Below are 23,714 nucleotides of genomic sequence, written 5' to 3' on the forward strand. Positions count from 1 at the left end.
CTGGATTTTCTGTGCGTCTTTATTATGGCCTTTGATTAGTTTTCTCTGACAAAACGGAGGTCCATATCATCTGACCTGGGATTTAAATGATTTTATAACTGTTACATAAGGAAGCAACAAGGCACGAGGGGTTATGGTATAAGGCTAACATACCGCGGCTAAGAGCTGTTCTTAGGCACGACGCATTGAAGGTTGGTTCCAAACACATGATCCTTTCCCATGTGACCAATAAAGAGAAAAAATACTTCACATGTACATTAAAGTCCTTATCGATATAAATTACGTTTATGCTGTATGTGTGTAGGCTTACTGCTAACTGCAGACCGATCTAGAATGACACAGGTGGTGGGCGCGCACTTCTCAATTACAAAGTCACTGGTTCAGTTTTGGTTGTTCCAGGTCAATCACTAGCCTTCAATGTAATGTATGTAGCTCTTGTCCAAGAAAACGTATACCTTAACTTATCGCATGACATTGGACTTTGTGGTAGAAAGCCACTACAGCAGTTATGTCAAAAAACGACATGTACCATAATGCAATATTTTCTGAAAGCCGTCTTAAAATGTTGCCAAAGACGCTTCAAGTTAGCGGTATTGGGATGTGTTTACGAGTGAAATCGATGCCCATATGTCCCTCATGGCACTACTTGTATTGTAACAATATTTAATTATGTCTAGCAGAGCGGATAAGCGCACATCTAATTCAGAATGACGTCAGATTGGGCTGCCATATTTCTACGCGCTAGCAGCTAACGGTCGGACGGATTCGTATGGGGAAGGTACAACAATCCAGGGCAAGGATTTAGTCCAGATTGTTTTTATCTCTTCGCTTTGGCAAGAATAGAAATTACAAAGAAATGTCGGAAGAAATTGAGGGAACAAAAACGACAGAGGAGACGGTGGTAAATGACCAAAACGTACGTTTATTTATATTCCCAGTAAACCACACTTGCTAACCAACGTCAGACCGCGAAGCTGCACTGCAATGCCAGTGATACACTACTGTACTGTAACGTCGACGTTATGCAGGTCTTTAGCTAACGCGCTAGCTTACTAATACTTTCTAGCTCACTAATTAGATGTTTGATTGTCAACAGCATTATCCGCCCATGTCTGGTTAACGACGTCAGTTTCTAACCAATATAATAGTGTATGGGCTAGTACCAAACACTAATGTAGACAGTGGCAGTCGTTACCGCGTTATGCTTTATGGAATTTATATATCTAGCTAGCATAGTTAGCTAACGAGGTTAGCTACAAGAGGTAACGTTGAGTTAGCTGTCAGCAAAGCTAACTAGCTAATTGGATGAAACTGTTAGTAAATACCATCTGGACATCTGACTTAGAATCTGTTGAAATTATTTTGGGCCTATAGTAACTATAATGTACAGTATTTGTTTAATTGACTTAAATAAATATATATTATAACGTAATTACAGTATGCACAACACTACACACTTCACCAGCTAGTTATGTCTTGACTTTAGCCGTAAAAGCAATACGAGCTAACGCGTTAGCTACTTATTGTTATTGCCACATCAGCCAGCTTACTTGGGTGACGGAAATATAAGTAGTTCGCTAACCGACTAACGTGTAATGCTGTATATTCCCAGGAATCCCCTTAAATATTGTGTACAGTCAGTATCCAATAATTTAATATTTCAAGCTAATTAAGATACGTTAGCTTATGTACCGCCATAACAACTGATGCTCTTTAGCTTAACGACAGTTGTCATTTCTTCTAACTTACGTTGTTGGATGGCAGTCTAGCTTGTCTGTGAGCAGTTACTCTGCAGTAGTCAAGGCCAATGTTTTTTTTTTGTGTGGCTATTGTAGTAGATAGCTAGCTCGTATCATTAATTTCAACAATTCATATTGGTGCCTGCAGCTTTAGGGGGCATGTGATGTTGAATGCGTTCTAGTTGCACAAGATTACTGCTGCTGTGGTTTTATAGTTAAATCCCTACTTCTATTCTAATGCACAACATGTCTACTAGTTTTATCTTATGCCATGTCTTAATACACCTATCTCACAACAGGCTCTCTTTGTCTCAAGAATTCAGGTTGGTCCCTGCTTTTCTGGTTTTCTTTGAGTAAACAGCTAAGGACCTATTTGAACGTTCCGCAACTGAAAGTTTTGTTAGGGGTAATGAATACATCCCTGGACAAAGGCATATGTCTATTCTACAGGCCTGACTGGGCGATCTACTCCTATTGCCTATTCCTATAAAAAAAAAAAAAGTATTTCACCAAAGGGCGGAGCCTTATTTCATACGTCACAACAATGCGCGTTCTCAGCACCAGCGCTTGATGGCACCATCAGGAAAGTTGTGCACGAAGATGCTATACATATGTCGATTTTTGTAATTATATATAAAACATTTAATTAAAACGAGTGATAGACTGAGTACCTGTTTTTGATATAACGTTGAGATTTACTGAGTAGATTGAGCAGTCCTCTTGCTGTTAACTAGTTTTGTTTTACAGCCAGCCCGTAACATTAAACGCTTAAGTTCACGGTACTATGTGTAATTTAGCAGCACAGATTTCAGTAAAAATTTCCATTGAAGAAAACATTGCACCAAACCTGAAGAATGTGAACAATATCATCAATCCGATGGAGTAAGAATGTTAGTTTAAATTAAACTTCTGAAATGTGTATACAGATTACCTCAATGTATTCTTCTGTCAGTGGGACACTAAAGACATGCCTGATTTGAATGATTTGTCACCTAAATTCAAATACATTTATATATGTTAAAAATGACAGACATTAAATACATTTTCACAAAACGCAGGAGTGTCCTACATTCAGACAATAGGGTGTTTTTCCTAGCCACTGTGTCAATTTCTTGTTTCTTGTTCTTGGGGTTTTTAGCTGGGTGTCTGTGTAAGCACGTTGTCATAGCTGCTGTTGTATGATGGCTTTGGTGTGTGTGTGTGTGTGTGTGTGTGTGTGTTTTAGGCTCCATTAATGCTACAATAATTCTTAATAAAGTGGCTCTCAAAAATATCCACCCCCCTTGGACTATATATATGAATTGTTTTACAACATGAAATAAACATTTATTTTATCAGGAGTTTTTGCCATTGCACACAAAGTCCATAATGTCAAAGTTAAAAATAAATCCGCAATTTGTTTGAAAGATTCAGAATATGCATACATTACATTGGTCAGCATGCACAGTTCAACTGCTGTTGCCTGTGGTTGTTCAGCCTGTTACGCATTCTTAGTTGTACTGTTAAGTAGAGGACATGTCATCACAATAAAAGATGAGGTATTTTTTAGAAAGTTGAAATTAATGAGCAATAATAGCTGGTGAATTGGCTGTGATAATGTTTAAATATAACCAATAGATTTGGATTGGTTTGAATTTCTGTGGATCAATGCACTCAGGGGACCAGGCATATCATGAATCATTCAATCCCTAGTGTAGCACAAACCATAAAATCTTAATCGGTGAATTGACTTACGACTGATGATAACAATTGTGTGTTTCAGGAAATGGATGACAAGGTTATCAGTCCAGAGAAGGTGGAGGAGGCAAAACTAAAGGCTCGCTACCCGAACTTGGGACACAAACCCGGAGGTTCTGATCTGCTACGCAAACGATTGACCAAAGGGGTGAGTCCACACTACACAGTTAACCCTGTCCCTTTCTCTCAGGCAGTGTTTACAGAGTTTAACCCGTTGTCTCTCTGCAGCAAAAGTACTTTGATTCGGGGGACTACAACATGGCCAAGGCCAAGGTGAAGAACAAGCAGCTTCCTGCAGCCACGTCAGAGAAGAGTGGAGGGGAGATCACAGGAGACCACATCCCCACACCCCAGGACCTGCCCCAGAGGAAACCCTCCCTGGTGGCCAGCAAACTGGCTGGCTGATAAACACACACACACTGTCCTGTCTTTAAACCCTGTCTATACTCCTAACAGTTACCCAGCTACCCTGGTCCCTGTCTCTCTACCCAACCCCCACCCCACCCTGTGTACTCTCCAGCCCCAGAGAAACTCCTCCCTTGGTGGCCAGCTAATTGGCACACACCCTACTCAGCTAACCCTATCTCTGGTTGTGTTCCTCACGCTCAGCACCTCGGGCCACTCATCCCCGCTTTCCCCCGTTCTCTACTCAGATGTTATGGCTCCCTAATCCCCTCTCCCACCTCCCCTACCCGCTCTGCCCCCTCCTCCCCCCTCTTTTTTCTTATTTTCTACTTTTGTGTATAAATACACTGAAAGGAAGGTTGGGCCTACTACTACAGGAGGTGACTGTAAAGGTGGTTGTAACTCTGTCCCCTATTACATCCTATCCCCTCAATAACCCTATGGAATGCAGTGTATGGGGAATAGGGTGCCATTTGGGATGCACATCTGAAGGGTCTAATACTGGAGCTGCAGAGGGCCTCAAATGACACCATATTCCATAGGTAGTACATTAGCATCAACCAGAGCCCTATGTGGCTGCCTTATGAGCCTCTGGCCCAAACGAGTGCACTACTTAGGGAATAGTTTCCTGTTTGGGACCTGGCCAGACATATGGTCTCTGGTTTAGAGGGTAGAATGTCATTGCCAGTCCTTTTAGCTGATCATGTACATATTTCTAATTGTGTTGGAGAGGAAAACAGAAATCAGGATTTTAGAATGTTTTACTGTAAAATATGATCCTTTACCAAATGTTGTTAGCATTGTCCTCATATAAATTATGCTGTATTGTGCTTGAGTGATGGATTATGAATATAACCATGGTAATGACTGACCACAATCTCTCTGCAGTTGGTTTGTTCTGTTTAAAGACTACATGTATGCATACCTAATGGCACACTATTCTGTACATATGCAGTGTTTACACAGGCAGCCCAATTCTGATGGGTTTTTTTTTCTCACTGTTTTTGACTGATCACATCACCTATGAAGAAGGAATGTAAAAGGTCCAATCGGATTGGTTTGAAGACCAGTTAGTGGAAACAATGTCACAGTTGGACTGCCTATGCAAACAAAGAAAAAGTGCATTAGTTTTGACCAGGGTCTGAATTGGCACTGGTAGTTATAAAAGTAGTACACTATATAGAGACTTGGGTGTCGTTAGGGTAGCATACTAGATCTCCAATCACCCTACTCTTTATATGGTGCTCACCTTCTGATTATAACTGCATAGGGTTGCCACCTAGGCCTTTAGTCAAAGAATACATTTTGAAGTACTTTTCACTTTTAACCAGGGCCAAAACATTATTCTGGTTATTTCAAAAGGACAGGAAAACATGGCCGTAGGGTAAGGTTTAGACCAGACTGGAGATGAGATGTAGATGGAACAGCCTGAAGATGTGATGGGGGTGTTCTAAAAGACATTAGCTTTACATAAGATGGTCTCATACGCCATCCCTCCTTTCTGTCTTTCACTCACACACACTGCTACCACTAGAACTCTACCATATGTACTCTCACACATGATTACTCTCCCACTCATGTCACATACTCCCTCTCACAAACTAATTACCTAGTTCTTCAAAGCTATGATCACACGTATTGCTCGGGTTGGGTTGAATTTCAAGTCACTTGTGGTCCCAACGCCAAGTTACAATTGAATGAGATTTGGGAGTACACCAGATACCATAGTAATGATGTGAGTGTGGGCGGTGGTGTTGGCTGTTGACTGGCTGTGTCTCCTTATCCTGAGGTTCTGTAGTAAACCAAGGTTACACCTGCTGTAGTTTTCCCAGATGCTTGGAACCATCACGTTTATTATATAAAGCTGTTTTTACGTCTCAAATTTAAGATGATTTAACCATCTGAAATTAGACATTTGACTAGCCACTACTGAAGTCGAAATAAAACTAATTAGCTGTTAGGTTACTAGCATGCTCATTTGTAAACATTGTCCCTAGTTTTCTCAGCTCCAACAAGTGAGAAGATGTCAAATAACCGTTCTTGAGAGCAAATTAATTAGCTTGAGAGCAAATTAATCAGACTTTACCATTCAGAAACAGATCACACAGCCAGGGATTTATTCCTGATTTCAAACTAAGGTTTGAAAAGTGGGGACAATAAAATTGATGCTATGTGACTTTGTACCTGCTCAAACTAAATTAAAAAGCCTGATTTGATTAAGATATGGGGACATTTTTGTCTCTTCCATCTGCCGGTGTGAGCCAGGCTTAGTTCTACAATCTGTACACAACCCAGTCCACTAGTGGAGCTGAAGGTGTGGTCATCAAGTGTCTGAAGCTGAAGCACTACAACAGGAACCTGGCTCCTGGAATGCTTACGAATCTGCAGGGGTTTATTTATTAAGCCAACAAAACCTTGTAGTTACAAATCATTAAAACTGGGAGGGTCCTGCCTGCATCCATCCAATGGGAACTGTTTGGCCAAAACATTTAGTAGTATACAATGTAATTGGTCCCGTTCCTCACCTCACTTGATCTTGATCAGTTTGGTTTCGGCTAAAATTCAACACCAGGGGTGCATTCAGATAGAAATAGCATGTATTGATCGAACATGCCTCTGACATGAATGACAAGTAATTGGATCAGCTCTGTTCACAACATTTCTAACTGCAGGACGTTTAAATGACCGTAGCCCTCCAGCACCAGGGTTGACTACCCCTGCACTACATTGTTGAGGTTTGAGGTGTGCATGTATGCGACTGTCCCCATACAACCCTCCTGCTGTCACTTTGTGCCATTTTGTTATGTAAATAAAATAGTTTTGCACAAATACTGCTGGTGTTTGTGACTTCTGTCTCCATGCAGTTTAATGAGATCATACGATAATCCATAAATTATTTCACAAGATAGTAATTTTATTAAGAATGTAGAATGTTACTGAACAAATAAATGCATTTTATGTCAGCAGCATACACAATCCATGATTATCTAGAAAGATAAGGAGTTCTCTGGTAATTCAGTTTACAGGAAGAGAGGTACGGCAAAGATTAATATAATTAGAAACAGCTAGAACAGTACTATCACTGCTCAGAAAGAACTATACAGTAGTAGGCAACATAGTCTATTTCTGGACTGCCTCAGGTAGTTCTACTGCAGACACTTTAGTCCCCAAGTAGACTGTAGCTAAGCAGTTCAATTATTGCCTCAATTCAACACAGCTTGTCTTTTAAGCAGGTAAAATCAAAAACATGAAATGACTGTTAAGGGTTGCCTACCCTTGCTTTAAATCTGACAGGCATTATTCAGTTTCAGGTATATTTTATACAACACAGAAAAAAACATGGGATTTGTTATGCATTTTTTATGACTATTTATTTTAAGACTTAGGATTCTAAATAGCTTTTTGCAGAACAGTAATTTTTCTTAAACAAATTGTTTACAGAATTTATTAAGAAGCAGTTTATTGAAAATGTTTATTCAAAGGAATAAACAGCAAACTACATCAATAGCAATTGCCGAAAAGTCAAATGTACCTGAGCAATCAGATGTACAGTCATGTGAGAAAGATAGGAGACCCCATGACAACTGTTGTCTTTTCTAATATATTTAAACATATGGACATTTTATCATTTTTTTTTCAATTTTGAGAACTGGAGGTAGTATAACAACAACAATAAAACTGAAGTAGTGTCTTGTACAAATGATTTGTAAAATCTAATTAATAGAAATGCAATTTTCCTTTTAAGGACAAAGTTAGGACACCCCAAACAATTAGATGCAAAGTCCTGGTCCTAGCAATTAGATGTAAAGACCTGGACTTCTGGAACAATGTGGACAGATGAATCCAAAGTTGAATTATTTGGGCACAGTAACAGAAGATATGTTTGTCGCAAACCAAAGACAGCATTTGAGCACAAGAACCTCATACCAAGTGTGAAACATGGGGGTGGAAATGGTTTTGGGCTGCTTTGCGTTGCAGGGGCTGGTCGGCTCACTGTCATAGAATCTACTATGCATTCTTTATTTGGATCAGAGGGTGCTTGAAAATGTGAGACCATCTGTCCAAAAATTTAAGCTTGAAGTGGATGTGGACCATGCACCATGACAATGACCAAGAACATTCCAGTCAATCCACCAAGGAATGTCTCAAAAGAAAGAAATGGAGAGTTCTGGAATGGCCAAGTCAAAGCCCGGATCTTAATCCTATTGAGATCCTGTGGGGTGATTTGAAACGGGCTGTGCATGCAAGTAACCCTTCAAATATCACAGCTGCATGTAGAAGTATGGAAACACATTCTCCCAGTCGAAGTTGGAGACTGGTAGACAGTTACAGGAAACATCTTATTGAGGGTATTTCAGCCAAAGGGGGCAATACCAGCTGTTAGGGCACAGGGTGTCCTAATGTTTTCCTCAGAAGGATTGCTCTTTTAGTTGTTAAATAAATGATAACACAGTTACATTTTCATTGTTTTTGGTTCAGTTACATCACCTTTATCTATAGCTATTGTTTGAAGGAAGGTCAAAGACTGAAATGGCCTTATCTCTTTGAAAATCACTAAATGTTTTAAGAGGTGTCCTCATTTTTTCGCATGACAGTATCGGTGTAATGTGGGAGATGAGATACTTTGTCTGTGTGACTGTTGAGTTTAATGACAAACCTTCAAAGAAACTTGTTATGGAAATACTTAATTTAAACTCCTTGATGAAGGGTACATTATTTTCTTTACAACTGAAACTGGAGCAAAAGAAGCATTTGTCTGATCAAGAAGGAAATGGTTGGAGAAAGGTGAAAACAACATCAGAGTTTACATTTCCTGATACATTTAATATAGATGGCAAAGAAATCCAAAACCATAAGGATATTTCCAAATGTCTCAGACTTCCATAACTCTTTACAAAAGTAATGCCTGCAATATTGGTGATATAATTGTCATTCTAGACCCATTCAAGCCTATACAGAATTTATAGAGGAAAAATGTATCAGCAAGTAGAGAGAACACATCTTCAGGAAATGATGGCCTCATTAGTCAATTCTATAGTTTTTCAGGAGTATATTGTTGATTTTGTATTTCTTGCCTTTAAGAGAGTAATTGATCTAGGGATGATGCCTGTCTTAATGACACAATACTGTAACGAATACTCCAGAACACAGAAAGGTAATCCAAGTGCAGGAGCGCAACAGTTTATTGTGTAACAGTTCAAATAGATAGATTCGGGACAGAAAGAACAGTTAGTCCGTTAGAAGGGCGACGAGGCCGGTCAGAAGGCTACGTGGGAAATCCAGAGGCCAGTCAGGAGGTTCGGAACACCAGTTATCAGGTAGGCGGTCGAAGGTACCGAGAGGCATGCAAAACGGGTAATCCAAGAAGGCAGACAGGCAGAGAATCGGTACTTGAAGTCAACGGACTTGGTTAGTAGACGCAAAATATAATTCTTCACAAAGGGTGCGGGGCTGAGGAGAGCTATATAGTAACTGGGGATTGGTAGATGTGAAACAGGTGGTCAGAATTCGGGTGATTGGGATCTAGAAGTACAGTGAATTTTGAGCAGAGCTGAGATAGTTTTCAATTGTATATTTTTACAAGCTTTTTGATGCAGTTAAACGTAACTCTGTGTGGTTTTGGACAAGCGTATGACGCTTTATAAATATAGTAACAGCTTTGATACGTTATCATATTGAGAGATTGAGAGATATCATATTCCCAGTATCTACCCTGCACACACTTTGTTGTTCACAGATTTAAAACTGCTGCTGATTACGAATATATTTTGTTGTTGTAACTCTAGTCCATTTATTTTGGGCAGGTTCTTGTGGACAGAAGATTGTGGACTGATTAGGCGAACTTAATTTAAATGGAAAAAATGTAACTGTGGATTTAAAAGACTCTGATATTCCGTTTTATTTTATTCTTACTGATATGAAGCTTAATTTAATGTTTAAAAAGTGTTGCTTACAAATTTAGCCATTGTCTATGTGAACTCTATGTACTCTTGTATGTACATTTCATTTTTGGTTAGGGTTTTAATTAAATTACCGTGCGTCCATACTGTAAAACTAAAGCAATGTCATCTCTTGGCCACAGGGGAGCGCAGTTTACTTATGCTTCTGAACCCATAGCAACAGCCGCGTTACACTGAATCATTTTATCCATCATACCCAGAATGCTCAGAGAGACGCCAAAATATCGAGGTTTTCAGGTATCATGGTGGTAGTAGGTGTTTTACCCTGAGGAGAGTAAGCTGAACCTGGTGCCATTTTATGTATTCACTGCGAGGAAAACGCATATTCGATTCTCATACGGACGTGCTACCAAGCTACTGCTGATGTTTAAATCTAACTGCTGAGATTCATGGAAAAAGGACACGACAGCTCTTCCAGTATGGCAGCGTCGGAGCTGTACACAAAGGTAACGCAGCCAACATCACCAAGCTTTGCCTTTGTGTTTTTATTGATAGTGTGTTGCTCTTTTTTGTATGACCTGAAGCAAAGAGTCTGTTTATTATCATCAATTCGCTGATTGCGGTAATGAATTATAATTACGTCTTTGGTCCAAACCGCGAGATTGGCTGGTCATAAAGCTTCGCGCACTGCAAATCATTGCGTGTTTTTTGGAATGAATGAAAAGATTTTCAAGCAGCGTCCTGCTGGAGGAATATTGGTTAACAGTCAGGCAACATGCGGGAAAAGTGCCTTCTATATTTAGCTCTGCTGTGTTAAAATGGGTGCAGCAGTTGCAGCTCATCTGACAAAGCGGCGGAGCCGATGCGGTGGGCTCTGAAATTCTACCTCTGTTCTGGCCCTGCCCTTAATAGCTCCTGGTTCAAAAATACTATTTTATTTAATAGATTTTTATTGGACCTACACGTCTTCTTCTGCAGGTCAGAGTTGAAGTGTTTGTAATTTGGCAACATTTTCTGGAAGTCTGTCCTTATACATTTCGCGTCGCACTGACCTCTCCCATCGAGGCCAAACCACCATGCAGAATGGAATCTTTGTCTTTTTTTGTGCTAAGTAATAGATTTACAAATGTTGTCAACATTGTGATCACCGATGTAACTAATTACGTGATTTTACTTTTATCAGAGATAAATATTTTTATGCGGGAGGTATCCTTTCGCTTGGGTACCGCGAAGAATGATGCTGAGAGCCATGGTGACGTCACGTGTCCCGCTTACGTCACAGTTTTTTCATTATTTTTCATTTTAGCATCCTGGCTAAAATCTGGCCAGTAGTTGAGCCAGAGCAGAACGAGAGGTCTGTGAGACATTATATTAGGTTTAATTAAAACTCTTTGTTTATGTGTTATAAAAAACAAATAACAGTGCCAGAATAAAGACAATGGAAAAAAAGACCCCAACTCCAAATATGAAAATAATGCTACTATGATGATGTTTTTGTTTTTGACCAACAGTGTAAGAAAGATGAACATTCAGATAGGCTAGTGGAGGGGAGTGCGAGGGGCAGCTTCCCTTCCCCCCACTAGGCCAGCTGCTGTATTCAGAACTAACAGAGTGCGCTGTGTGTTTCTGTGGTGTGTGTTAATGTGAATGACCGATACCTTGACGTGTCCAGTTCCTCTGGATTACTACTACCAGATCTATTCACCCTAAAAGCAAAGGAGTTTGTGGATGTTGTAGACATGGTCAATTCCAGTGTTATGAACATTACATTGCTTCCAAAATCACAGATTTGTCTCAGAATGGACAAACAAAACTGAAATCAAGGTTCTGTGGACTATTCCCATGTTGGAGAAGGGAAATCAAGTCAAAAAAAAGAAGTGTATTTATTCTTTTCTCTGGAACCACTTAAAGGGAATTTTGTTCAAAATTCAAAATTTTCTCAAAGTTCACTTACGAAGAGAAATTCCAGATGGCACAATCCATTATTCACCTCTGTCCCAGTCTGTAATTAGCATTATTAGTATCGTCCAAATTTATGAGTGGAAAGGGTTTGTATCGCTATCTCAAAGCTGCATTGCAAGCAGAAAACTACGTTCAGCAGTCTGTCGCGGTAGCATACATTCTTTTTAAATTGAACACTGACAAAACAGCCAGCGGAATTGCCTGAATTCAAACTGGTACTAGCAAACTATTTCCTATAGCCACCATACACAGCTTCTGTTCTTCAGCAGTGATGTCATCGAGGTGAGCGTAAACTTTAACCTCAACAAACTATGTGAAAATTGGTTGCTTCGCTTAGCTGGCCCATTTTTGTTGGTGGATATCAGAACAATATTTGTCTCTCATCTCAGAACAATATTTGTAATAGTGGAAAATGCAGTGATCATAAGAAAGGTACAGAGGACGTGGGAGAGGAGATTTGAGGTTTCACTCATTGCCATATCTGTAAGATCTTTTCGCAGTTTCATCTCTTAACCAAATCACCAGGATGACAAATAGCCTCCAGATCCTAAGATCCTCCAGATCCCAGTCACAATGAACACAGCACTCCTCCCAGCTCCCAGTAACTGAAATACTAAGCATGTTCAAGAGTTTGTGATCGGTTTCTAATAGGGGTGTAATGGTACACACGGTTCAGTACGATTTCGGTACATTGGAAAAAAGACATGCAAAACATAATTTATATAACTTATATAATTTATTTTCATTTGTTATGAAGTTTTCTTAAACAGGAGACCCGAAGAATACAGGAGGGTCCTCAAGATCTGACTTGTCGTTTGCATTCGCAATATTTATTTACGAGGATGCATAATGTGCTGAATCTCAAATCGCATACTTGCATACTATTTGACAGATTAGCATGCGAGAAGAAATGTCCAAAACCACAGAACGCTAAAAATAATTTTACCAAAAGTTCCCGGATGGTCTACTGTTTCTGGTGTACTTTCCAAGCATGCATCCGTGCATGGTTTTTGGTGCAACCCCTTGTGCAGTAAAAGATGGGTTTTCACGATTTTCGAAAAAATCAGTTAACGTCAGCGATGTTGATGTCATTCACGCATCAAGGAAAAATGAACGTTGCTTTCCCATGAAATGAAATAGTTTTTGCAGTGTAAAGTTTGTCTTCAGTCTCGCAAGCAATTGCTAAATTCTAATGACTATTAGTAGTAAGATACTAGTATGACTCGCTTCTAAGCTATTAAAATGGCCAGTTGCAAAAGCCATATAGTTTGAAGATACTATTTGTGGTGGTAGTAAATTCGTAAAACACGTTAGTCAGTTTAACGCAATGCTCAATGGTGTCTAGGTAAATATTCTGTTATGTTAATGCGCGACAAAATTCTTATGTTGTGAGACGCAATTTTATGACAAGGTAGTAAGTCCCTGTCAGTCCCAATACTGGCATACTAGCTTACTATATACTGAACAGTACATAATTGTAGTATGTAGTGTGAGATTTGAGATTCAGCCCTAGGCAACTTCAGTTTCTAAGTTAAGGCTCCAAAATCCGTCTCCGGGAGAATTTATAATTTTTGTTCCACACACAAAAGTAATGTGCGTAGTTAAAATGAGTCTGTATTCATCCGGATCACAGCGCGTACCAAACTGAATGTCCTGTACCGAGCCATATGGTATGGATACATGTACCACTACACCTCTACTTTCCAACGTTCTTTGATCCTAGCATGCCTTCTGTGTTTACGTTTCACCATACCTTCGCCTGAGCCTTTTTGACATACACACTTGTATTTTGGATTTTGCCGGCTAATTTACATAGTTGTATATCATTGCTAAACCTGCTACAGTGGGGGGGACACTGCCGATTTTGCAGGTTTTCCCACTTACAAAGCATGTAGAAGTCTGTAATTTTTTATCATAGGTACTCTTCAACTAAGTGACGGAATTTAAAACAAAAATCCAGAAAATCACATTCTATCATTTTTAAGTAATTAATTAGCGTTTTATTGCATGACATAAGTATTTGATACATCAGAAAAGCAGAACTTAATATTTGGGACAGAATCCTTTGTTTGCAATTACAAAGATCATACGTTTCCTGTAGTTCTTGACCAGGTTTGCACACACTGCAGCAGGGATTATGGCCCACTCCTCCATACAGACCTTCTCCAGATCCTTCAGGTTTCGGGGCTGTCGCTGGGCAATACAGACTTTCAGCCCCCTTACAAAGATTTTCTATTGGGTTCAGGTCTGGAGACTGGCTAGGCCACTCCAGGACCTTCAGATGCTTCTTACGGAGCCACTCCTTAGTTGCCCTGGCTGTGTGTTTCGGGTCGTTGTCATGCTGGAAGACCCAGCCACAACCCATCTTCAATGCTCTTACTGAGGGAAGGAGGTTGTTGGCCAAGATCTCGCGATACATGGCCCCATCCATCCTCCCCCAATAAGGTGCAGTCGTCCTGTCCCCTTTGCAGAAAAGCATTCCAAAAGCATGATGTTTCCACCTCCATGCTTCACAGTTGGGATGGTGTTCTTGGGGTTGTACACATCCTTCTTCTTCCTCCAAACACGGCGAGTGGAGTTTAGAACAAAAAGCTCTATTTTTGCCTCACCAGACCACATGACCTTCTCCCATTCCTCCTCTGGATCATCCAGATGGTCACTGGCAAACTTCAGACGGGCCTGGACATGCGCTGGCTTGAGCAGGGGGACATTGCGTGCGCTGCAGGATTTTAATCCATGACGGAATTGTGTTACTAATGGTTTTCTTTGAGACTGTAGTCCCAGCTCTCTTCAGGTCATTGACCAGGTCCTGCTGTGTAGTTCTGGGCTGATCCCTCACCTTCCTCATGATCATTGATTCCCCACGAGGTGTGATCTTGCATGAACTTATGCCATTTTCTAATAATTGCGCCAACAGTTGTTGCCTTCTCACCAAGCTGCTTTCCTATTGTCTTGTAGCCCATCCCAGCCTTGTGCAGGTCTACAAATGTATCCCTGATGTCCTTACACAGCTCTTGGGTCTTGGCCATTATGGAGAGGTTGGAGTTTGTTTGATTGAGTGTGTGGACAGGTGTCTTTTATACAGGTAACAAGTTCAAACAGGTGCAGTTAATACAGGTAATGAGTGGAGAACAGGAGGGCTTCTTAAAGAAAAACTAACAGGTCTGTGAGAGCCGGAATTCTTACTGGTTGATAGGTGATCAAATACTTATGTCATGCAATAAAATATATATAATATATAATTATAAAAAAATCATACAGTATGATGTTCTGGATTTTTGTTTTAGATTCCGTCTCTCACAGTTGAAGTGTACCTATGATAAAAATTACAGACCTCTACATGCTTTGTAAGTAGGAAAACCTGCAAAATCGGCAGTGTATCAAATACTTGTTCTCCCCACTGTATATCTATAATATTCAATAGTTCTACCCATATTGTTCATATTCCTCATCCTACTCTTTTTTTGCTATGTTATAATACACAAAGTACACAATGCCCCTGGATATTCTGGGATAGTGCTGGGGATTATGCCCCCCTTTAGCTGCTATCCAAGCATCTATTCGGTCAATTCAGCATCTGTGTATTATGGTTAGAACAAGGCAGGCTGTATCAGACATAATATATACTGGTGCATTTAAAAAAAATTGAATATTGTGGAAAAGTTCATTTTGTTTTCCATAATTCAAATCAAAAAGTGACACCTTCATATGTTCTAAATTCATTACACATGAAGTGAAACATTTCAAGCCTTTGTTTGTTTCAATCTTGATGATTACGGCTTACAGCTCATGGAAATGAAAAATCCAGTATCTCAAAAAATTAGAATAACAAATGTACAATACAGAAATGTCGACCTGAATAGACCTGTATGTATTTTCCTTTCTCCCTCAAGCAAATACATTTTGACTGTCAGAGGTGAATATCAAAGATAAAATAGATAGCATGCTTTCTAGCTAGTGAATACTAACTTTCGTTTGCTGTGATGTATACACTTACTCTTCCCAAAACCAAACTGACCGGTAAACACAGGATGTACCTGTTTATTTGAAATGAGAATTAAATTGAGAAAACTAAAACTGTATTTCGAGGAATACAACATCGTCATGTAAACAACACTACTGGTCTAAGTTTGGAGTGCTTTAGACTAGTTTTCCACTTGCAATGCAATCTGGGTCTGTGAAATCAGCCCTAAATGGTATTAAAAGGTATTTAAGTATTATTTAGATTTGTCCATAGTGTCCTTGTGAGTTTGTAGTTCTTCTGTGTGGTTGAGGTCAGGGAACACTTTTTTTCTGTCTATTACCGACAAACCATTCATTCAGGGTCCACTGCTAAATACACAACTGGCTTTGTCTTCTGTCTGCTCCGACCGTGGGAGGGTCAGAAGACACTTAATGTTCAGAAGGAACGAGGAAACGATAAAGATCATCTTTTTTTTATTGAAAGAAATTAATTGCTAAGTTTGTGGAAGTGGGACACATAGCAATCAAATTGAAAGCCCTGGTGTCGGTACCAAACCCAGAATCGTGGTTTTGTTGGTACCAAAACCACAGTTCTTACAGTTCACATTCTCTCCTACTTTAGAAAAATGTCAAGTTATTTTGACAGCATTAATCTCCGCTGTCATGGGTTGGTGAACAAAGGCTGTAGTCATCATCAGGTTATAGTCAGCTTCAGTAGTCAGTCATGTAACCTACGTGACTCTTCAAGTCTTACCCTATGATGTCTGGAGCCTTGCTGGTTTTGTCTTCTACCTGATGAAGACTTGCGTTCAAACTGGTCTTTAATTAAAGGTTTAATAGAAGACCCGGTAGAGTGCAACCTACTTCGAATGTTGGAGTTGAATGTCATGGCTATATGGCATCACTTAAGGGAGAGCAAATGTTTAGTAACTCAGAAGAGAATGATACAAAATCTCTCTAGTACTCAGAGCTTAAAACACTCCTCGGGCCACATGTAACCAAGGCAAAAAAATATTTTGGAACCACTAAGTTGTAGTTTAGTGCAGTAAATAGTATTTATGTAGTATTCACTAATAAGTATACTTATGGTGTTGAAATTGACCCACATGTTTTCCACATAGTTCAGGAAACTTAAGAAACATGATGAAAATTGCGTTTTACTACCCTTCAAATATATTTCTACATTTATAATACGCTACACTGATAACACAAGAAAATTGGGAATATATTTTAAATCCTAGCTGACACTGTTCATTCACATGCCATTTCCATAGACGCCTGTCACATTGGTGACGTTTTGACAGACTGGGTTTGAACCCATTTCATCTGCTCAACAGTTGGATTGTACTTAGGCCAGAGGCGAAATAGCTTAAATTCCACATCACTATCATGCTACTAGTCAGCTGGTCACAACCAACTCCTGGACCATTTCTTACGTGTGTGTTCTCTTCTGGCACTGATGCAGGGCATGTGCATTAGATTACCACGGTAACTCAGTTATGGTAATTGAGCAGAAAAGTTGTATTCACTTCTACATCCTGCTGCTCCTCACACCTACACACAGACACGCAGGTGAACACACTTTTTTTTTAGCGTGTGTGCGTGCATGTGTGCGTGTGTTGTGTGACTTTCTGATCGCAGTGTTTCGTTGTGATTCCTGGCGTCTGTCTGTCTGTCTGTCTGTCTGTGTGGGTCTGTATGTTGGTTTGTCTTTGTGTGTTTTGTTTTTTTGTCTGCCTCTGGTCTCATGTGACTGAGGGGTGGTAGTCTGGACTGGAAGGGTGGAGCTGTTCTTTTTGAATGACAGCTGGCTTGTCCTATGGCAGCGGCGGACCAGGGCAGAGTAGAGGGCTGAGGGTAACAGAAGAAACCCTGATTGCTATCAGACACAATGGGAATAATTCATGTCCACTACGCTGTAACTCATCGCTAATCGATTGACCTTCCTTCAGGGGTGTGTGTGTCAAAGGTGAGAGGTGGTGAGGGAGGGGGGACAGGAGGTGAAAAGGAGGGGGGACTGTGGACAGAGATTGGAGAAAAAAATCATAATAATCTGGGATCAGAGGAGTGAAGATGAACGAGAATCAGGAGTTGGATTATATGTTTGTCAAAGTAAGTGGAATTCTGTTAAGAGTGTTTGTGCTCCCTGTCTGTCATGACCTGTGTTGTGTTTGATGATGAAGGAAGATACGTTAGGGGTTCCATTAGGACTTGGTGCTTCATTGAACACAGAATCCACAGACAGTACAGCCAGTTTCAACCATTAGCAGAGCCTGTTATCCAGAGCAACATATGGAAGGAATTCGGGTTTAGTGCATTACTCAAGGGCAGATTATTTTACCTTGTCAGTTTAGGGATTAGAACATTGTTATCAGTGTTGTCCCGTTGGGCTATACGTCTCGTGTGTAATAATTTACTGTACTGTCATAGCCAAGGCCTGTGCACTGTAACCTACTGTACTGTCATAGCCAAGGTCTGTGCACTGTAACCTACTGTACTGTCATAGCCAAGGCCTGTGCACTGTAACCTACTGTACTGTCATAGCCAAGGCCTGTGCACTGTAACCTACAGTACTGTCATAGCCAAGGCCTGTGCACTGTAACCTACTGTACTGTCATAGCCAAGGCCTGTGCACTGTAACCTACAGTACTGTCATAGCCAAGGCCTGTGCACTGTAACCTACTGTACTGTCATAGCCAAGGCTTGTGCACTATAGTCTACAGTACTGTCATAGCCAAGGCTTGTGCACTGTAGCCTACAGTACTGTCATAGCCTAGACCTGTGCACTGTAACCTACAGTACTGTCATAGCCAAGGCTTGTGCACTGTAGCCTACTGTACTGTCATAGCCTATGCCTGTGCACTGTAACCTACTGTACTGTCATAGCCAAGGCCTGTGCACTGTAACCTACTGTACTGTCATAGCCAAGACCTGTGCACTGTAACCTACTGTACTGTCATAGCCAAGACCTGTGCACTGTAACCTACTGTATTTGTCATAGCCAAGGCCTGTGCAATGTAACCTACTGTACTGTCATAGCCAAGGCCTGTGCACTATAACCTACTGTACTGTCATAGCCAAGGCTTGTGCACTGTAGCCTACAGTACTGTCATAGCCAAGGCTCGGGCACTGTAACTTACTGTACTGCTGTTGGTCCAATGACTGTGTGGTAGACCAGGCCAGACTAATGAGATTAGATACATTACCGTTAAACAATGATATTGAGTGACACTGTTGACATGGATGGGAGGAAAGGAGGGATGATAGAGAAAGAATAGTCAGAAGATAGAGTAATGAGAAAGGGAGGGAAAGATGGAGACTAAGCACTTTAGGTTGTGTTTCTCTGGATTTCGGAGCTTTCCATAAAAAATATTTTTCTCAAGGTCCGCTTTGCTTCTCTTCTCCCCTCCTCTCTACTCCCTTCCTCTCTCCTCCCATACTCTCTTCTCTCCTCCCCTCCTCTCTTCCTCCCCTACTCTCTTCTCTCCTCCCCTCCTCTCTTCTCCCCTTCTCTCCTCATCTTCCCGCTGTGCCTGCTAAGGTGGGTACTGAACAGCATTTAACAGAAAAGCAGCAGTTTATCACCTGATGCATTGTCATGTGATGACCCAGGTCATGTGATGACCCAGGTCATGTGATGACCCAGGTCATGTGATGAGGGGGCCAGAGTCTCAGAGAGATTAGTTCTATTGCTCACACATCCGCACGCACGTACGTACGCATGCGTGCACACACACACACACACACACACACCCTGATGGCAAGGCTGCATTCAGGATGAAAGACTGGTAGTCAAACGTTCAATTTAAGTGCAAACTGTTTATTGGAAGACATTTGGAAGAACGTAATAATGGGGGCCTGGGAACATTGGTCTCCAGTTTAGCAGTGAGGCCAGGCCAGGGTCTGTAGGCTACAGCCCCACACTGTGTTTTATCCTCCTCCTCAGCACTGAAGGCACCATGCTGCAGAGCGAGGCCAGGCTTCAGTTCAAACCACCTCCTCCTCCTCCGATCTGCAGTCAGTCAATGTGCTAATCCGCAGTGCTGCAATGGAACATAGCTATCAGAGATGAAAAGCAAACATTTTTGTTGGGTCACGAACCCACACTACACTGAGCCTTTCACCATTCAGCCCCCAGAAATCCTGCTCAAATCTTCCCTGAATAAGAAGACATGGGACAGCTCCAGATCTCCCTATTCATTGAAAGATCACAGCTATGCACACCATGTTCACAGACCCTTGTCCCTGTATGCAGTTAGTTCTTGTCCTCCAGACAGCTATATTGGCTGCCAGTGCTTAAAGGAAGACTGGTACTGGTGTGAGTCCTGTTCTCCTGATCATTGTCATAGTTATCCAATCAGGATTAAATCCTCTGCTCCCCTCAAGCTCATTGAGTGTTCAATAATATACTTAAAGACTGAAGAAATCCTAGTTTCTTTGGCAAATGACATGTCAGTACAGGGAATGGAATCTAAGCTGAAGAGATTAAAACCCAAGCTAGACAATACACCACTGAGGCTAAGGGTTCACTTTGGTCCAGAAACAAACAGCTGGGTGGACAGAACCTCCCCCAAAAGCAGAGAACCAGCTGGTTAACAGCACACATTATACAGTTTAGATAGTTTAGGTTGTAGGTAACTGAGTCCTAGACCTCCCCTATAACCTGCTTCAGAAGGCAAGATGATTGGATTCCTGTTCTCTCCCAGCTCCTCGATTTAACTGATCATTCGCTGCATCTTGTGCCTCAGCTTTGTACGCCGCCACTCAGCCGGCTGGAATAAAGAGGCTGGCTGGAAACAAAAGTTCTAATTGTAGGATAGGATTATGAAACAGTGGAACGGTCACATCTGCCGGCCCGTCAGGATGTTAAGAAGGCCTTCCAAGCCTGTAGGGACAGATTGACAGAAAGGAAAGGAGAGCAGGTAAAACCATCCTGAAATAACAGTCTCTGGGCTTGTAGGTGGATGACCCATGACCCTTGTGGTAATGTCCAGTAGCTACACATGATTGATTCCTTACATAAAAAAAAAAAAAAGTGCATTCAATAAATGTAGAACAAAGAGCTCTTAAAACAAACATTGACAGGATATAAGATTATTCCACAATTTGCGACCAATATTGGGTAAAAAATATTCTTGCACAAGTGTACTTAAATAGAGCTTGAATCCACTTTAGGAACCTGACTACAAGATTCCATTTTTGTAGGATTGAGGCAGCATAGCTGAAGCTTACATAGAATTCAACAGGGAGTCCATCTGGATCTCGGTTCTTGTCATTTTAATAGATTCTTTGGTGTAGGGGGGTCAATTGCCTTCTTCCAGAACCTTCTGCATATTTAAAGGATCCGTACGTGCTTTGGATGTTTACAAGGATTCATAAAACAGACAATCTGTCTTTAATTTCCTTGGGAAATGCAAGCAGTTTCCCTGCTGCAGACCTTGTGGGGTGATACGATCACACTTCATTTTACCCTCTTGTCCTGTCAGTAGTCATCAGACTCTACGTATTTCTGTTAAGTATATGTACGTGATTTACACATTATAGCTGAGAGGGTTTTGTTGTATTTGGTTTGTAATGAAAGATTTTCAAGCATTTCTATGCTTTATTTGGATGATTATGGGTCACATTCAAACCCAGGCTGCAGGGGTGTGGTAACACCTGGAATGGCATTCAGGATAACCAAGTCTAGGCTGTTTGTCTTTTTGGGAGCCTTATTTTCCAGGGCACTGTGGCGATCAGTATGAGACATACATTAGAGCAAGTAAGGCTCTCAAACAAAATGGCTAATTGATTTCCTTTGGAACACAGAACATGTTAAGAAAAAACGAATCACTTTTCTGTTGAATATCGTTTTGAGAAAGCTTGGGCACCACTGCCTTGGTGACTAGTGTTTTCAGTTGCTAAGATAACAACTTAATTGACTAAACTCACTGACACGGTTTTACAAGCCACATCCGTCAGTGTATTTCTGACACATGTGGTGTTCCAGATCTGAATTAGTCCTTTATTAATAGAGGATGAAAATCCTGTTTGGTCTCTGCAGGATGGGAGTTGCAGAGTCTTGTTCATATCTCCTTCCTGTGAACTCTCCCCTTATCTTCTAGCCCCTGTATTCTTACACCCTAATGTAGAATGCAGTCATTCACAGATTTGTAAGGACTGGCATAAACTCATACATAGGCTACTCACCATTTTGACCAAGTGTGTGGGTGGGTCTGGAGGTGTGGTTCTCTTTGTAGGGATTAGATTAGAGGTAAATCCAGAATAAATCCTGTGCTGATCTTTAGTCCCTTAGTCAGTCCTGGATTAAGGGGCCAACCTGAGTATTTACTGGCTTTACCCTGCTTCCAACCTGCCAAACACACACACACACGCACAATACTACTGTGGTAGTTGGCTTATAAAGAGGTGAACGGGGCCCCAGAAGAGTTCCTGCTCTCTCACTTTGGGGTTGGGCATAGTGTTAGAATCGGTGTTACTTTTTGGGTTAGGGATTTGGTTTTCGCTTAGGCATTAGAGTTAAATTCAGTTTAGGCATGAAGGATAGGTTATTGAGGTTAAGGTTAGGTTTAGGGGGTAGGGAACATGGATTTCACAAGGATAGCAAAACAACTGTGTGTGTGCATGTTACCCTTCATCTGTCCTCTACGCCGACACCCAGGGGATTTTCTATAAATATGACACTCATCCTGCTGTGATATCGGTTTCTCTTTCAATGTGAACTAGTAAATGGTTTACGCACTCCATTGCTGAGGAAAGTGTGTGTGAGAGAGATTAGGAGGAAGTACGCTCCTCGGTGTCTGATGTGGGAATGATGCTACCCTGTGAGGGGAGAGACTATTTTTACCTCTCTCCTCATTTTACTTCTCCCCCTCTCGTTCTCTGTCTCCCTCTCCCTCCTTTGTTGCTAAGCATTGAGCTGTAAACTGCTTTCTTCTGGGGAGGAACTGGCAAAAACGCCTCCTTGATGCAGGGATGGAGAGTGGCAGAAGTCCCTGTGTCTGTACCATAGGATGTGTCTGCCTGTGCTGTAGGATGTATCTGTGCTGTAGGATGTATCTGTGCTGTAGGATGTATCTGTGCTGTAGGACGTATCTGTGCTGTAGGACGTATCTGTGCTGTAGGACGTATCTGTGCTGTAGGACGTATCTGTGCTGTAGGACGTATCTGTGCTGTAGGACGTATCTGTGCTGTAGGATGTATCTGTGCTATAGGGTACCAGGGTTATTTTGAGTCTGCGCTTCTCAACACACACACTGTCTGCTCTGACCTTTCAGTGTTAAATGCTGCAGTGTGAAGAGTCTATTTAAGCCAGTTATGGCCGATTTATAATACCAGAGTTCTTTTTCCAATATTTGTGACACGTTTTTGCTATACATTTTTCCCTCGCAACCATGTGATTTGAAAAAAGTGATTTTATCGACTCCCAAAGTTTTATACTGATTAGTAATGATATCTTGTTCTGGGGGAAATGGGCTAATGTTATGAAATGCATAAAAAAACTAAAATAAACCACTCTGTTTATTTGAACCACATTTGTTGGCTACCGGAGGTTAACTGGTTTCTAGATCAAAGCAAAAACCAAAAAGTTAAATTTTTTCCACAAATCAGGTGACCCGTAGTTTAAGCACTGACCATTAAAATGACATAACAATGACAGAAGGTCTGGCATCCTTGGGACAATACCCGCGTGTTTGAGTTCTGTTTTAGTTTGGAGCAAATAGTAATGGGCATGTTGGCATGACAATGACGTGGCTCTGAATATGTAAGCGGCCCTGTATAATGGTCATTATTGTCTGTGTGAGGGCATGCCTCTGTAGGCTATGGGAAAGCTCTGGAGAGTTTTCCACTTAATGTTTGTGTGAGGTTGGCTGAGGGTTGCTGGAAGGTAAGATTGAGTCATGAGGATATGAGAGCATCCTAACTGAGTGAGGCCACTCCCCTCCCTCCAGTCCTCCATCTGCCAACCAAACACAGGTCCGTTTCAGTCATTCAGATTATGATGCCT

At 41.1% G+C, this 23,714-nt stretch overlaps 2 protein-coding genes across 16 annotated transcripts in view; both read left to right on the forward strand.

Annotated features, from left to right (window-relative positions):
• Nucleotides 1-712: 712 nt before the first annotated feature.
• arpp19a (cAMP-regulated phosphoprotein 19a) lies at nt 713-4,758 on the forward strand. Its single transcript, XM_010891253.5, has 3 exons — nt 713-916; nt 3,502-3,624; nt 3,705-4,758. The coding sequence occupies exons 1-3, from the start codon at nt 857-859 to the stop codon at nt 3,879-3,881; spliced, it is 360 nt and encodes a 119-aa protein (XP_010889555.1). The 5' UTR covers nt 713-856; the 3' UTR covers nt 3,882-4,758.
• A 5,102-nt stretch (nt 4,759-9,860) lies between these two features.
• myo5aa (myosin VAa) overlaps nt 9,861-23,714 on the forward strand; it is a 45,036-nt gene continuing 31,182 nt past the window's right edge. For 5 of the 15 annotated variants that reach the window (XM_034297520.1, XM_034297517.1, XM_034297518.1 and 2 more), the window contains exon 1: nt 9,862-10,287. In XM_034297520.1, the coding sequence (XP_034153411.1) occupies nt 10,231-10,287 (57 nt within the window). In that variant the 5' untranslated portion in view covers nt 9,862-10,230. Of the gene's footprint in view, nt 10,288-17,739; nt 17,819-23,714 lie in introns of those variants that run through there. The other 10 variants (XM_034297519.1, XM_034297525.1, XM_034297538.1 and 7 more) reach the window with 5 other exon arrangements.

This window comes from Esox lucius, chromosome 2 (genome assembly GCF_011004845.1).
Source record: "Esox lucius isolate fEsoLuc1 chromosome 2, fEsoLuc1.pri, whole genome shotgun sequence".
NCBI classification, from domain to species: Eukaryota; Metazoa; Chordata; class Actinopteri; order Esociformes; family Esocidae; genus Esox; species Esox lucius.